Below are 15,778 nucleotides of genomic sequence, written 5' to 3' on the forward strand. Positions count from 1 at the left end.
TCCAAACCCGGAAGCTAAAGTACGTTCATAGCAAGCATGCACGCACGCACGGGAGAGATTTCATCCAGACGTGTTTCAGGAGGTGATTACAGACCTACGCAAACTACGAAGGATTGACGGATGGTTTATTTATCTGTTTTTGGGTTGATAAGGACCCAAAAACACCATATTAGTGTAGAAACATGGGAAAAGTGAGTTTTTCACAATATGTCCCCTTTAAGAGTTGAGGGGAAACGATGCTCAACTGACTGGTGAAATGTAGACGGAGATAAAGAGAGCTGGAGGATAGCATTCACTGTCAAATCCTGTCACCAGCAACACACACACAAACTAGACACACACAATATTTTCCCATATATATATATATATATATGAGAGAGAGCCATTCGAGAGTAATATGCAAAAATCCACATGAATACAACAGACATGCACAAATTTAGAGCATAGATTTGATGAGGCATATGTTTGCATATATAAGAAGGCATTTATGCGCGGGTGCACACACACACACACACACACACACACGCACTTGTATTATGCAAACCGATTCAATCCATCCACATACTGTATTTCTATCAGGGCAGCTTAGCACATCTAGATGTGGCACCAGTCATAAAGGAGAGAAACATGAACCCAACCACATTAAAATTATTCATATTTAAACGTGACTTATCCACACACACACACACAAACACACACACACTAGTTCACTGGTGTCTTAACACCCAGGACCTGACGCACAAAACTAAACCCAATATTTTTTTCTACCAGAGGCAAAGACCAGAAGATGCCACACTGTGATTATTATGGTTACCGGTACTCACAGCTCACATACCGAAGGGAACGCCACTCTGCGCACACACACTCTGTATATACACACATACGCAGGTGCATCAACACACGGAGCAGGGTGATGGCAGTCTTGACAATCACACAGTTAACGAGTCTACAAGCATCGCTAGCCTCATTTCCATCCTGCTCTGACTTATCATTATTCAGCAGAGGCCAGAAATGTCGAGACGAAGCGAGGGGAGCAAAGGTTTCTGGGTACAATCCAGCTGTTCGACATGTTCAGCTACACTGTATGGCGGTGAAACTACAGACAGGTACAGAAAGGCAGTGCGGCAGGCTGTGTCCCTGCCAAAGAGAACAGAAAAGCTTGGCTCTGTCCAGCTGTCCTCATACAGAGCTTTATTTAACAGAACAGTCTGCAGCTACTCAAAGACCACTGGGCATCGTCTAGTGACATTTCACACTGTAAAGCAAAATGAAGGAGAAAAAAATAAAGTGATTGAAGCATTCATTTGTAGTCGGGGCATCTGAGCCATTTACGATTTAAACTAGGGATGTCCCGATCCGATCTCGCGATCGGAAATCGGGCCCGATCACGAGCTTGCGGACTCGATCGGAATCGGACGTTGCTTCCCAATCAGGACTCGGATATATATGGATCGTTATTTTCATTACTTTCTATCATATCTGGAGTTACGCGGCGGCGGTGACACAGAGTGAGACCTCTCTACTCCAGACAGAAACGGCAGCGCGTGCAGCGTGACGTCACTTCCTGTGACACTATTGGTTGAACAGCGTCATCCGGTGTAAAACAGGGACGCAGCTTGAAGCTTGTCCCGTGAGTACGTCTGCGGTGTGGAAGTATTTTGACGTGAATGACAAAAACCGTGCGATTGAGGTGCTGTTTGTTTTATTTTAAATATTTGTATTTAATATTTCCTGCTGCTCTAGTCCAAGTCCAAAGTGAAAAAACTATTTTACAGAAGTGCTCTGTTTAAGAGTTAAATGTTGAAATAATATGAATAGAATAAAAAATAAGGGACATCCTGGATCCGTTTCTTCACTCTTCTTTATTTTCTTTATTTATTATAGAAGTATCGAATCGGGTATCGGTATCGTTTCAAAGTCAAATGACTTGGACAAAAAAAAAACAGATCGTGTCATCCCTAATTTAAACTATGAATATTTGAATGCAGCTAGCAAGCTGACAAAATGAGAAACTGAACCATGAGCCAAGTCTAGAACTTCAGCACACGAGTTGAAGTCCGGGGGTCTGTAATATTTAAAGCTCCCACATAAAAAGACAGCGACTGGATCCTGGTAAAGACAAACGTTACCCGCAAAATATCTTCATCCCTCGGAGAGCTGGCTCCGTGGTGAAAATGTGTTTGGAGGAACTGTAGGAGGTTTAAATGTTTCTTAAGCAGATGATAAAGTGGCAGAAAAAAATAAAGATGGAAGAAAAATTCTGCAGGCACTGAACGAAAAGTTGATGAAACACTACAGATGAGATCCTGCTCGGCTGTCTGTGGTTCCTCTTGCTGGGGACACCCTCCTCTGTCGCCGTGCAACAATAACTCTAGAGTTCTGGGAAATGAAAGCCGACCACAACACCCAAGATCCGGCAACTGGGAAATTCGCAGCAGGGATGAAAACTTTGTGCCATCAGTGGAGCGATCACACAAATAATTGCAGTGCTTTCACGCACCCCCCCAACCCCCCTCTTCCCTCTCGCTGCGGATTGCATCAAGTGCTGCTTGACGCCGCTCTCAGCCGGAGGAAAGAGGATGAGGCGGAGCTCTCATGCTGGAATCCGGGGCTGAATCCTTCCTAATGATATCAATAAATATAACTGCCATTTATAATTGCGGTTTTTTTGGGGGGGGGGGCTTAATAGAGGTTAAAATCAATGATTTAACCCATTGCACTCTCCGTACTTTGCACATTGCAAGGTTAATATCAACCAAACGCAGCCTTTTGATGTGTCGTAGCTGTGTTTCTGCGTACTCCTTGCTCAAAGCCTCAACCATGCAATGTCTGAATGGTGAAGTTTAATTTTCTATTGCTAATTGTGAGGTTTTTGTTTCAATTGCAGCCTCCACTGCTGCAACTGTTTAGATGATTGTGTTCCCAAAGTTACGCTGTTAACGTGATTATCCTGAGATTCGATGTTCAAACACCTTTCAGGAACCAGGCACAATCCCATTGCATCATTGAGAACACACACACACACACACACACACACAAGTTCTGCCCCTGAGGTTTTTCGATCAGGATACAGAGGAAGCTATTTGTTGGCGCAGCATCATCTGTTGCTCGTGATCTGGAGATGGATGTCTACCTGTACTTGCGCCTCCCTGACAAGTTATGAATGAGGTTTTTATTAGTACCATTAGCATAGAACAACCAAGCGGTGTCCCCTGAGGCCGTGACTGCAAGTGAAGATGACGTAGCTGCTGCTGACAGTCGCCCCAACTAAATGAGACATAATCTGTTAAACATCAATTTGATGTCAGAATGAAAGATCCACCCACTGCATTAAGCAGATGTGGGAGACTCGACCTCTCAACCTGCTGAATGAAGCCAGAAAAAGAAGCAGGAACCACTGTGTGCGGCTAATATCCCATCAGCCCATGTGGAAACCCGCCAGAGCGTCCTAATCGCTCGCCATCACGGGGGGGTGGGGCGCAAGGCTGGCGGTGAAGCTCAGCGCGCTGCAGCGCACAAACAATGCCGTTATTTAAACCGTGGTCAACCAGGTTGGCCGTTTATCTGAGCGTGCACGAAAGCAGAGCACGCACACACACACACGATGTCTGTCTTATGCCGTCTCTCCTCACATGCACATACAGTCCAATTACAGAGCGGGAGGACGAGGCCTGGCCCCCGCGCTCCCAGTGACCTCGTTCCAGGGCGGATTGATGAGGTGCTGTATCGCTTCAGCAGATCAAATAACTCCGTTGTGCCCCTTATTACCAGGACGAAGAGAGAAGGGCGAGCTCTCAGTTTAGCATGCGTACACACTGTGCTGGGTGCAGCCGTTGTCTTCACCCATTCATTGGGTATAATAAGGACACAGGCTGTTACGTCTCCTATCAAACCATTCCAGTGTTGCCTAGCAAAGGTCACAGTCCTGGGGAAGATGATTACATGAAGTGTTCTTCGATGCCACTGTTTGCGGGGTTTTTTAACTGGACTTTAGGGCAGTCGGGTTCCCTCATCCAGATATCTATGTACCTGAGTATCGTCTCAGATGTCTTCAAAACCCACAGGACTGAACGCAGTGTCTCTTTCGAGCTGCTTTCACTCTGATTGAGATTATAATCTGTCCTCATCAGCACAGATTGATTTTCATCCTCTATATCCCTGGACACAAACATTTTAGATTCACTCATCACTGATGTGTTCTTGTTTCCTGTTTTTATGACCTCTGCCTCTCCTCCCTCTCTGGATTCCCCAGTTCCGCCCCAGTTTGTCAAGCGGCCGACCAACATTTATGCCCACGAGTCCATGGACATTGTGTTTGGCTGCGAGGTCTCAGGGTCACCAGCCCCCACTGTCAAATGGGTCAAGAATGGAGACGCTGTCATCCCCAGTGACTACTTCAAAATAATTGTAAGTTATTTTTTGTTCTTAAATTTTGGATTTTCGTTCAATTTATTCCTGTTAAATATCCTTGTTTCTTTGCACGGCTGCTTTTATAGAGTATTATAGAGTTGACTTTAAATTCTATCCGTCTTTATGGTAAGCACTTAATGCGTTAATGCATTTCCTTGTTGTAAATCACTTTTAGCTGCATGACTTTTCTAAAAAAGGGATATGCAATAAAGATGATTATTAGTTAAAAAAGTATTATTGCTGTTTTTAATAGTAGAAGTCTAATTAGCGTCCATTTTATTTATAGAAGGAGCACAACCTGCAGGTTCTGGGTCTGGTCAAGTCAGATGAAGGTTTCTACCAGTGCCTTGCAGAAAATGATGTCGGCAACATCCAGTCCAGCGCTCAGCTCATCATCTTGGATCATGGTGAGCGATCACAATTACAGCGTTGGAGTCGTTAACAGCTAACAAAACGATCATTGTTTTATCTTTCTCAATACGGCAACATCCAGAAATGCTAACTCCAAGAATAGTCGTTAGTAGTAGGCACCCTTAGGTCTGAAAAGTCCAATATATTTTTAAGGATTTTTTATGAAGATCACAAAAAGAAACAGTCTTTGCAAAAATATAGTTGTAAAAAACAACAACAAGCCAGCTTGTAAGAGGGTGGGTCTCCTGCTCTCGATACAGTCTGCCGTATTTATAAAGGCCTGGCTGGATTCTAGAAGACGTGTGAAGGTGTGTGACGAGTGCATGAGCGTGCAGTCAACAGTGAAATGAAACCACTGGAATCTTGTCAAACCACGCGGGACTCAAAGGCTGCATGCCTGTATTTGGGGCAAACCATTTTTGGTTATGCACAAGGTCCATTCCACATCTCCTGTTTCAGAAATACGGTGGCGACTTTGGGGAAAGCTCTTCCAAACAATGTCTGCGGGCATTTGAATTCCAAAGGAGGGGGGGGGGCTTTATCCTAAACAGGACTACTACATGTTCTGGTAACGTCTGCAGATCCCCAGCACAGCCTTGTAGCGCTGGATGTTTTTCCTTTAAAGCCAAAGGGAGACATTTTAACTCTTAAACCCAGGGTGGACTTCAGAGGGAGGACAAAAGCAGACACAAAGTGCTGTGGCCAGGAGCACTGGAAAACAAATGCCTGGAATTGGAGGAAAATGTGATTCTTTTATCCTCGTGGTTGAGGTAGTTTTGTTTCATTACCTTTGATCGTTAAATAAAACGCCACACAATTTAGAGCTGAGATCATTTAAGGCGTCATAATAATCTTAATCCAGCCTACAGGGTAAAGTAAAAACCTCTTAAAAACATAGAAAGCTACAAAACATTCAAGGTAAATTCAATTTAGTGAAATGTAATAAATAACCCTAAAAAACAAGATAATGGAGGAACAATGAAAACAACAAGGGCACTGACGGTAAAACAGCAAGATGACAGGCATTATAAAGGCACCTTTTACTCTTGAGCCATAATCTTTGACCCCGCCCCTCATCTGATTGGACGACATGATGCCCTGCAGCTCAATGAGTTGCTTGACACTGTTGTTAAGAGGTTAGTCGTGTGACCACAGATCCTTTTTTTAGCTCATAATTAGTGGGATGTCGTTTCTCAAAGAAAATTTAAGTTGGTTTTATACACATAAAGACATGCCTTAGTTTGGGATATTAGTATTTCATGGAGTAGGTTTATGTATACACTTCTACAGCAATCTGAGATCTTTCTAGGCTACTTCCTCTCCCCTTGTCTCTCGTGGCCACCTGCTCGCTAAGAATCCAACACACTGCCTCGGCCTTTGTGCCTTGAAATATTTCCCCTTAAATTCCCCCCCCACCATCCAGCTGGCTGTCTTTGTCCACTTTCACACGTTCTCCTCGCACCCCTCCTGCTCCTCTGCTGCAGCCCGTGTGTTTCGCCACAGCCAGGTATCCCCCTTGAATCCTGGAACGGAGCCCGGGAAGCACGTTGTCAGTCTAACGGCCGCTTCGCAGTCGATGGAAATGAGCCAGCGACTTGCCACAGGGGTAAAGTTGTCTTCACCCGACAGGGAAATCACTCAGCCATCTTCAATTTGGCTAATACTCATTAGCGCTTATAATCTTTGCATCTTGTCACTGGCAGCTGCAGTTAAATACGGCGCCACTGATGAATGGAGCAAGGTCAACTGTTAACATATATAAAGTACTCAAACAGGTATTTGTAGTACTATATGCCTGGTGTCAATTCTCTTGTCTTTGATCTCCAATGACTAATTTGCGCATTATTTAGCTTCGCCTCAGTTCGCTCGAAAAACATAGTTTACTGGGCGAGTGAAGTTCAAAAATAGGATCTCAGACAATTTTCTTGCTCACTCCGAAGCCGTGTGGAGTCTGGGTCCAAAAGTTGCAAACAGATGTGGCTAAATTGGAACAGAAATGCCAAAGGTGGATCTCGAGGGAGCCTAATTACACCGTGTAATGCAGGCCTGTTCAGTTACCTCATAATGCCCTTGTTAAACCGCCACATTCGAGTTTGTGCGGTGGAGCTAGTTTCTGTTGGAAGTCATTACGTTGAGCCACAAAAATGGAAAGCGGTGTAATTTGGCACGACTTCCCCCCCCCACTGTAAAATTTAAACACATTTCTTTTGTGTACTTGGAAACTAGCAACTTGCTAATGGTCAGCCCGCCTCTTCCCCAATGTCTGGACTGGGATTGGCTCCGGCTCCACATCTATTTATTTTTACAGAAACTACACAGATTTTAATCTTACTTCAGTTCATTGTTTTAAATGTTCTCAGTGCACAGGAGTTTCCATTAGATTTACAGGAGACGGGGCCCATTTTGTTTATTTATTTATTTATTCAGTTCTCTGTGTGCAAATCAAGGCTTTATATTGAAGGTTTATTAAGATGGCATGTTTTTATTTATTATTTTTTTAGTTCCATCTATACTTTGCTTTTAGGTTAGCTTGTTTTGTATTCAAAGATGGGAGAAATGCATGAACCATTTTTATTTTAGAAACGGATGCATCATAGGAAGGTTCCTGCTTGTATTCTAACGCTAACAGACCCAAGGGCACAAACCGGCTTATGAACTGTTATTACATGCCGTCCCCTCAGAAACAGCTTAATAAGAGATAGATTTAATATGAACGAACGAAACAGAGGTGGATGCGCTCGCTTTGCTGTTTGCCCTCCCAGCTGCTTTTTATGTTGAGCATAAATTCAAGAGATGTGCTGCGTTTGCATGTGAACGCATCATTTTGCTGCCTCCATACGTCGTGCTGGACCCGAAATGGAAACGTGTCTGTCGTCGCTCTCTCCTCCACTCCCTCGGCTCACCTGCATGACGTTTAGACATTTTGCCTCCTCGTGCCCGATCCGATACTTCACTGGAGAGCCGGAGAGCTTGTTTGGATGTCGTGATCTGCTGTTTAAGATGGCAGGATGTGGAGAATGCATTTCACTGAATTCAGGTAAGAGATAACACAAATGGTGGCTTGATTAGGGGTGGGAATCGAAAAGTTGAGGACCGGTTCCAAGTGTTTCAATTTGGAATTGTCCCTCACCAGCCAAGGCAGGAGGAGAAATGTCATCTCGGCGGCACAAATGCTCCAAAGATTTGCTTTGTTTCACAAGAAAGGATGACAGCAGAGCAACTTGCAAAACATGCAAAGTGGATCCAACATCAAACGGAGGAAACACTAGCAATATGCAAAAGCATTTGCTCTCACAGCGTGCGATCACTTTGAACGAATGTGTCGCTTTTGATCAGCTCCGGAGAGATTCTAAAGCCAGCAGCTGCAGCAAATTTAGCACATCTTCTCCTGCAGGTAACTAACGCTGCCCAGCATGTCGGCGCCATTTGCCTGATTGGAAAAACCGGCTCTTACTAACTGTTAACGTTAAATGAAAACCCTTTTCACGCATTACATTTAGACGACGCCGACGAGAGACCGAGTCTGACTGGCTCAGACGCTGGAAGTGCTTAATCCACCCGTTTGTTCTCCTTTCTTCCAAATGAGGGTAAATAAGAGAATCGATAACGAACAGAATCCAAAACGGAATTGGACTAGTAGAGCTCAATTCTCATCCCTAGGCTTGATGCTTGATGCTGTTGCATCCATTTGTCGTCTTAATCCTCCCATCATCCGTCATCCTAAAGGTTTCTCGCTGTTATTCAGGTGATTTTATGAGGACAGATTCAGGCACTGAATGCACCGTTTGCACTCAGTTCTTTTGTTAACTCCAAAGCTCGAACAGACAAGCCGTCCTTGAATCCCCCGTCACTTTCATCTCTCTCTCCATCCCTTTCTGTCTGTATTCCTCCTCTACCTTCATCTCTTCCTTCATCCCGCCATGCTGCCATTAGTTTTCCCTCCCCTCCTCATAGTTGTGTGGCAGCTAACAGAAGAGTCCTCCCCTCCCCTCGTATTAGAGGATCCAACCCCCCCGGCGAGAAAAGGAGATGCCTCATCACTGCCTGAGTGCTCCCTGTGCCTCCTGGGTTTCCTCTCTCTCTCTCTCTCTCCATCACTGTGTATTTATACGCGCTGCCATGGTGGACAAGTGTGCCGTTCCCAAAGCTGCCCGCCCGGCAAACTGGCAGGAACAGGGAGAAACTTCAGGGTGTGTTTGGCGAGTCGCACATGAAACTTCATTAGCGAATCGATGAAGTGTGGCAGACTCCAGACCGCCGTGTGAAACGACACAGAACCCAAGAGGCTCCGGGCGTATTTAGAGACGACTAGGTACTGCTATGATCAGGGCCAAGACACCTAACGCCTGATAACGATTACGCCTTCAGAAGGATCCATAAGTGTGGGGAAACCTCCCGCAGGATTTATTTAGATGTCACCCGTTTACACCGGTGCGGTGGCGTGCAGACTCCGGTTCTGTACGACAGCAGCGACCGGGTGAAAGATTTCATCTGGCAGTGTTTCTGTTGAGGTGTTCAACAACGTTAAACAATGGATTCAGATCATGAATGTTGGTGACGACTGAATGAAAAAAGTGCTGATGTCCTTTAGTGGCTAACGGCGACGCCGTCATTAAATCCTGTCTCATTTGAGCCTGACTCAGACTGAATAATTGAGTGCATTGTCAGCAATTAATCATGACTGAGGTATATTCTACCATCCTGGAGTAATAGAATCGGACCAAAATATTATTAAACCCATCGGAAAGCTTTGTGCAAGAAACACCCACAAGCTAAGAATTCAAAGTTGTCAACCAAAACTATTGTAGCCAGCTGACTATAAACTAAACACAACTCGGGCCAAGAAAATGATTTTGGACAGACCCGCTTGCTAAAAGTGTTTCTACTCGCATGCGAGACCAACAAGAAACCAGAACGCTCCAAACTCTCCCGCATCATGTTCAAATTCCTGTACGGAGCCTCCTTAGAGATGAATTCTGCAAATGGAGCTGCAATCTGCTGCAAACATTTAACGCAAACAGACACACAAAACATTGAAGCTGCGCTGTTTCAACATAAGCAGCAAGAATTCCCACCCGAGCGACCGACACACACGAGGGGATGGGAAACGGCAGCCGAGATCCACTGTTGTCTGTGTGGCGGCAGGCGAGCCCAAATGGTTTAATGTGCACACTCCAAGGCTCTTTTTGTTCTTCTCTTCTGACGCAATATGTTAATATTATTATTTAAGTTGTTATTGTATTTAAAATAATGCAAAAGAAGAGAGACACTTTAATTATATATATATATATTATAAGACGCAACTGGATCCTGATTCAACAACAAAAGAGTTTCTGCAAGTCCTTGTTGGTCGAGCAGTGAAAAGTGTTTCAGCAAATCCCCAAACGCACATGGAGCAGATAAAACCTCAGACAGGATCCCGCTCTGGCATCGACACGCCGCCTTTATTCCCTCTTCGAATCAGGAGGTGAGAGCAGGAAGCCTTTTCCGTCCAACCAGAACTGAGTAAAAACCCCCAGGCCCCGCTTCTGGGACTGTGGTGCGCTCCGTCATGTGGTATCAGGGTCACGGCCGGCCCACCAGCGGTGAACGTGTGTTGATCTGCGGCGTGGCTGCTGCTGCTGCTGGCGTGGCGTTGCGCCGCCAGTTCACCCTCAACAGGCAGCGGTGCGAATCATGCTATAGGAATGCACGCACGCGCACATGTACGGTCACGCCTCGTGCCCCGTATGGGGGCAGGTCTGCAGGGACGCCAGGATCATGTTCTGTGATTGGTCCGCCTGCTGCTCATTGTTCATTCAGGCCTGCAATCGGCACGTCAAGGTATCTGTCACTTGCTTCCGCAGAGTTCCTGTCCTGCTACATCACAGTCTCTCTCTCTCTTTCTCTCTCACACACACACTATTAGTACTGGGCATCCTGCATCTACTGCGGTGTTTAGTTGCTAATGGAGATCTCTTGATTTAAACCAACCATTTTTGTTTGTAGTGTATTTACAAAATTATTCTTGAGCGTCCATTTGCATGATGCAGTAGAAACAAAGAGCCCTCAAGAGGGAGAGGAGTGTGTTGCTAGGGGATACAATTAACTTAAAAAGTCATTTAATTCCTTTCCTTAAAAAAAAAAAAAAACATTAATAAGCAGCAAGTTCACCTTTTCTCTCCATCTAGATGTTATAGCTGGGGGGGGTATTATTCACTGTGGGAGCTATTATAATAAATGCTTTATCTTAACTTGCAGCGTTGTATCGTATTCTGTTGGTGGATTACGGTTGATTGGACAAGTATGATAATGTTGTTTTATTTGGAGTTGGATTTATAAATGGCAGCAGTTCTGAAAAGGCAACAGAAACACAAATGGGGGCATTTGATGGCGAATATTAATGAATCATATGTAAATGTGGACGTATTTCCACTGGATTTCGCCTCAAACAAAATGCATTAAAATTCAAATCTCATGATGACGCCCTAAAATGTGTGCACAGCGTGTTAACTGAAAGACGTGCACTATCTTGGATAGTGCACACGCGCCGTGTCAGCGATGGTGATTAGTAAATCTGTTCTCCCGCTGAGTGCTGCAGGAAGCCGATCAGAGGGATTGGAACCTAAATTGATTGTTAAGAGCTGAAATCAGCCTCCTGCAAATTGCCGTTTTGTATGGGTGTTGATGGCAAAGTGTGTGTATGTCTCTCAGGGATGGTGTGTGTGTGTGTGTGTTTACAAGATGAGGCTCGCACAGTAAGGGCTGAACTTTTCTATGGCCTGTATTTACTCGACCGTGGTGAAACGCTTTAGCTCATTTATCAATGGTCTGTCGCCCCAATGCTGAATGCAAAAATGTTATGGCGCCTCTGTTGCACTTGTTTTTCAAAGAAGAATGTCCATGAAGGATTAAAATGGCTCGCAGTCCCTGCGTCAGAGCTGGGGGGGGGGTTAAAGGTCAGTCTTGTCATCAACTCCTGTTTTAGGCCCAAGTATATGAGAGATCTGCTTTTTCCTGTCTGTTTTATGCACTGTTGTAATATGTACCCTCATTTAGCATGTAACACCATTCACCTCAACACACACACACACACACACACACACACATCCAGGATCTGATGCTGTGGGCCAAGGACGGTCCTCTGGGTGCAGTAATTGGAAGTCCCACATGGTAAAAACCATCATTTTCCTTTCACACCCTTTCCTCCCTCTCCTGGCAAATGACCCCTGTGAAAGACGCCACCAAACGTGTTTTTTGTTTTTATATTTCCTGTTAGCCCCCACCCTCTCCTCTCCACTGAGGCTCCCGTTTCCATTATCTAAAAGTGGAATAGTGAGTAACGTCAGTTTTTTTAAGGGCACCCTGCTGCCCGCGTGCGTAGAGCTGTAGCGGGTCAAACCCAGGGTGAATGCTTTACTGGTCTGATTAGCAGGAATCACCTGAGGGGGGGGCGGGGGGGGCTATACTAGCTGACCTTTTCAGCATGTTACCGGTTGTCCTGCTCGTGCACTCTGTGTGAAATGTAACTGCATGCGGACAATGTTATGGAGAAGCTACCCTGAAATCAATGACTTAATTCCAGGATCTGTTCCCCGGGAAAGGTTGAATTGTATTGATGTATTGACGTATTGATGTATTGATGTATTGATGCTGGTGTGAAAAGACACAGAAGAGGGCGATACAGACAGACGGATGTTTCCGGCTTGAGGCATTCGTGCTGAAATGCTCTGGAAATGTGCGACATCCCTGTGCGAAAGACAGATGCAGGAGCCCCCCCCCCCCCCCGACCAGCATATGGAGCATGTGATAGTACAGTATGATTGAAAGTGTTGATGGCAGCTAGGGGGCATTACATATATATATACATACATTTAGCATAATAGAACGCCATTTTTAAACCACGCCTGGGCAAGTAGCTTTTGCTTATGATGATGCATGTTTCTGTGAGAGCGTTAAAGCAAGGAGTTCAGGGGATCAGAGGAATCACACCCAAACTGACTCACTAGTGGTTCATGATGATGGAGGGATACTGCATGTGTATACAATGGATGATTAATTATTGATGTACAGTTGCTCTAGTCATTTCCACATCGGGTTGCTTTTCTGTCCCTGTAGAATGTAAATGCCTTTTTACACACGTTAAACACCTTCCCTAGCATTTATTCTGACTACTGAGAGTATGGATTGTCACTCTTTCATGAAAACCAAATTACCCGGAACATACTAGAAGAAAGAACTGGAGTGCCGGGAGTGGATGGAAACTCGTGCGCACCGTTACTTCCAATGGAAGCCACACACGCACACACACACACACAGATCTCTTCTTGTTGCTTGTGTGAGACCATAGGGACTTTGAACGTTAATTCTATATGTGAAAAGCCAGATAGATAAATGTAAAATGTAACAAACTGTGCTATTTAGGAGGAGCTTGCTCCAGGGCTTCAAAGAAACACCTTTTCTGGATTATGAACAAGTACGTGCTCGGGCTGTTGGAGGTTTTAGCTGCCTGATAGGGGCTGCTCTCGGAAGAACAAACGCTCCCCCTGCTTAAGTATTTGCTGCCTCACCATGGTGCTATCAGCAGGGTCCTCTCATAGCCCACTTTTATTTGCCACCGCAGGACTGAAGGGAGCGTGGAGGAATATATCCACTCCAAACCCTTTATAGCCGCTGTCATGGTCTGAGATAATTGAGGCACACAAGCTTCGTAAATGTGAAAACGTTAACCAAGACACCCCCCCAACCCCCACCCGCGGGCCACGCCATCAGCACGTTCAATTGAACAGCTCCAGATTTAATTAGTTAGACATGAATTCCTTTTTGGAACTATCATGTAAATGTGTTTAAATGACTTAAAGTATATTCTGCTCGGCGGGGAAGGCAGCACCTTTTCAAACATGCCCTAGAAAACGAGGACGAGGAGCTTCTGCGTGAAATATTTGGGAGAATCAGAGGCACAGTCGGTCTCGATCAGTGCTCGGTTAAGCCTGGTTGGTTTGTGAAGTTGAGCTGCAGCTTTAATCTCCGCTGCTTCTGATTAGCCCAGCGGGAGGACGTGGGCGGTCCTTGTTATGCTTCATCAATCCGGTTCTCCTCCTCATCCAATCATAAGCCAGTACACAATACAAAGTACATTCTTATCTGCTTATTTCTGAACGTTCACATTTTTTTTGTGTTTATGAAACTGCTTTTCATTTATTGGTTTATTGCCTTTCAAGCATTTTGTCTTTGTTGAAAATTGTGTTTAAAAAAATAAAATAAAAAATTCACTCATTACCGCCGGCAAGTTGCTGAAAAAGAAATGAGAACACAAAAAGAGCACAGGCCTTTTCCTCGCTCGCCCCATTTCTCCCTTCATATCTCACTTTGTCTTTACTTGAAACATTTGTCTCGTCTTTATCACTCCGTGCAGGAAGGGGCGGCCGGGGTTTCTCATCTTTGCAGACTCACCTTGAAGGCGGGTGAGAGGCACAAAAATGTAGGAAGGAAATTACGCTTAGTGGTCGGTGGCTGCTCTACGGAAGCGTTTATTTGAGAACATCAGTTGAAGTGCTGGCCCGTTGCTGACAGTATCGTTACATTGTAATTAATTGCGGAAGTTCAGAAGTCCACATCTCGGTCTCTGCGTTGGCTTTCTAGATGGCTTGGCACTCTGCTATTTACACATTCTTCCTTCTCGCTCTTTTCAATCTCGCAATGCTATTGTGCATTAATGCCGTCGTCATTGCTGAGATAAATTAGACGGGGAGACAAATGCTGAGGAAATCCATTTTGCATGACGATCCCCTCGGAAAACCCGTGTTCACACTGCTGAAATCTGCATGCGCTAGATCTCCCCTCTTGATGGAGGTGGATGGTCTGAGGCAGTGAGGTAGACTCTTTTATCTGTGTGCTTGGATGATGAAAAAAAACTACTTGGAATAGCTTCACTCAGTTACCAGCAGAAGATGAAAGTTTCAAGGATTTAATCAGAACTCCAACTCTGCTCCAGTTATTTTAATTTTAGAAACGTACTTTTACTTCAATCGATTATTAAGATCGATGCTTTGCTCTGCCGGTCTGTGTCTTTACTGTTTTGTGTGCTGGTTACTCAGATTTATGACGCAGATCTGGAGTAACCTTCCTCGTTATGCCTTAATGCCAGCCATTCATTACCTCCAGCACAGAGACTAATGATGCCATTAATCAGCTATGAATGGCGCTTGGCAGCCAAAGTGAGTGAGTGACTCCTCCTTACTGTAACAATTCCCGCATGCATGCGGGAGACAGGTTGTCAGAAAGACGCAGGAAACTACCCAGCATGCCAGTGGGTTTTTAGCTCCCCTCCTCAGTGCATCTCTCACCAGGCTGATTTCAGAATGTATTTTTAGCCGGACATTTGACACTCCCTGTTGTATTTTCTTTTCAAAAAAAGCAGAAACATCTCGCCTCTCTTTTCAGTTTCTTTTCTCCGAGAGCTGCACAGAGAATTAAAGCAAAGCTGTGAGGCGGCCCGTTTCCAGTAGCTCCGTCTGTTCCATCACATTTATGTCTTCAGGTGTAAGTCTAAGCCTTATGCGTAAAAAGCACAGCCCGGCCGAATCACCAGTTTATTTCATTGAGGAAAAGTGCTCTTTTCAAATGTAACTTTTCAGGACAACACACAGTCTGTGTCTTGAAGCTCAGGCCTTCTTCTGTGTCATACGAGAAATGATGGCTGAATTCAAGGTGATGTAAAACTGGCAGGCATTGAAGATACTCTGGACGCCTTTTAAAAGAATGTCTTATGTAATATTTGTTAAACCCATCGTGATATGATTGGCCGATTGAACTGATGCCCATCTGATCAAAGATCAGTCAAGTAAATCAATAATTGCATTCGTTGTTATTCTTTCTGTCAGTTTCAGTTCTCTTACAGCCGTCTTTGAAATGAAGTCACTCATTTCTGCTTTCAGCGCTTTCAGAGCTCTATCTTCTCTCTCATCTCTTCATTCAT

At 44.8% G+C, this 15,778-nt stretch overlaps 1 protein-coding gene across 1 annotated transcript in view; it reads left to right on the plus strand.

The window, feature by feature from the left end:
* neo1a (neogenin 1a) overlaps positions 1-15,778 on the plus strand; it is a 163,069-nt gene that overhangs the window by 120,039 nt on the left and 27,252 nt on the right. Inside the window, exons 6-7 of the mRNA XM_068741802.1 lie at positions 4,253-4,407; positions 4,697-4,817. Of these exons, the coding sequence (XP_068597903.1) occupies positions 4,253-4,407; positions 4,697-4,817 (276 nt within the window). The remainder of the gene's footprint in view (positions 1-4,252; positions 4,408-4,696; positions 4,818-15,778) is intronic.

The sequence above is a fragment of the Brachionichthys hirsutus genome, chromosome 1 (assembly GCF_040956055.1).
Source record: "Brachionichthys hirsutus isolate HB-005 chromosome 1, CSIRO-AGI_Bhir_v1, whole genome shotgun sequence".
NCBI classification, from domain to species: domain Eukaryota; kingdom Metazoa; phylum Chordata; class Actinopteri; order Lophiiformes; family Brachionichthyidae; genus Brachionichthys; species Brachionichthys hirsutus.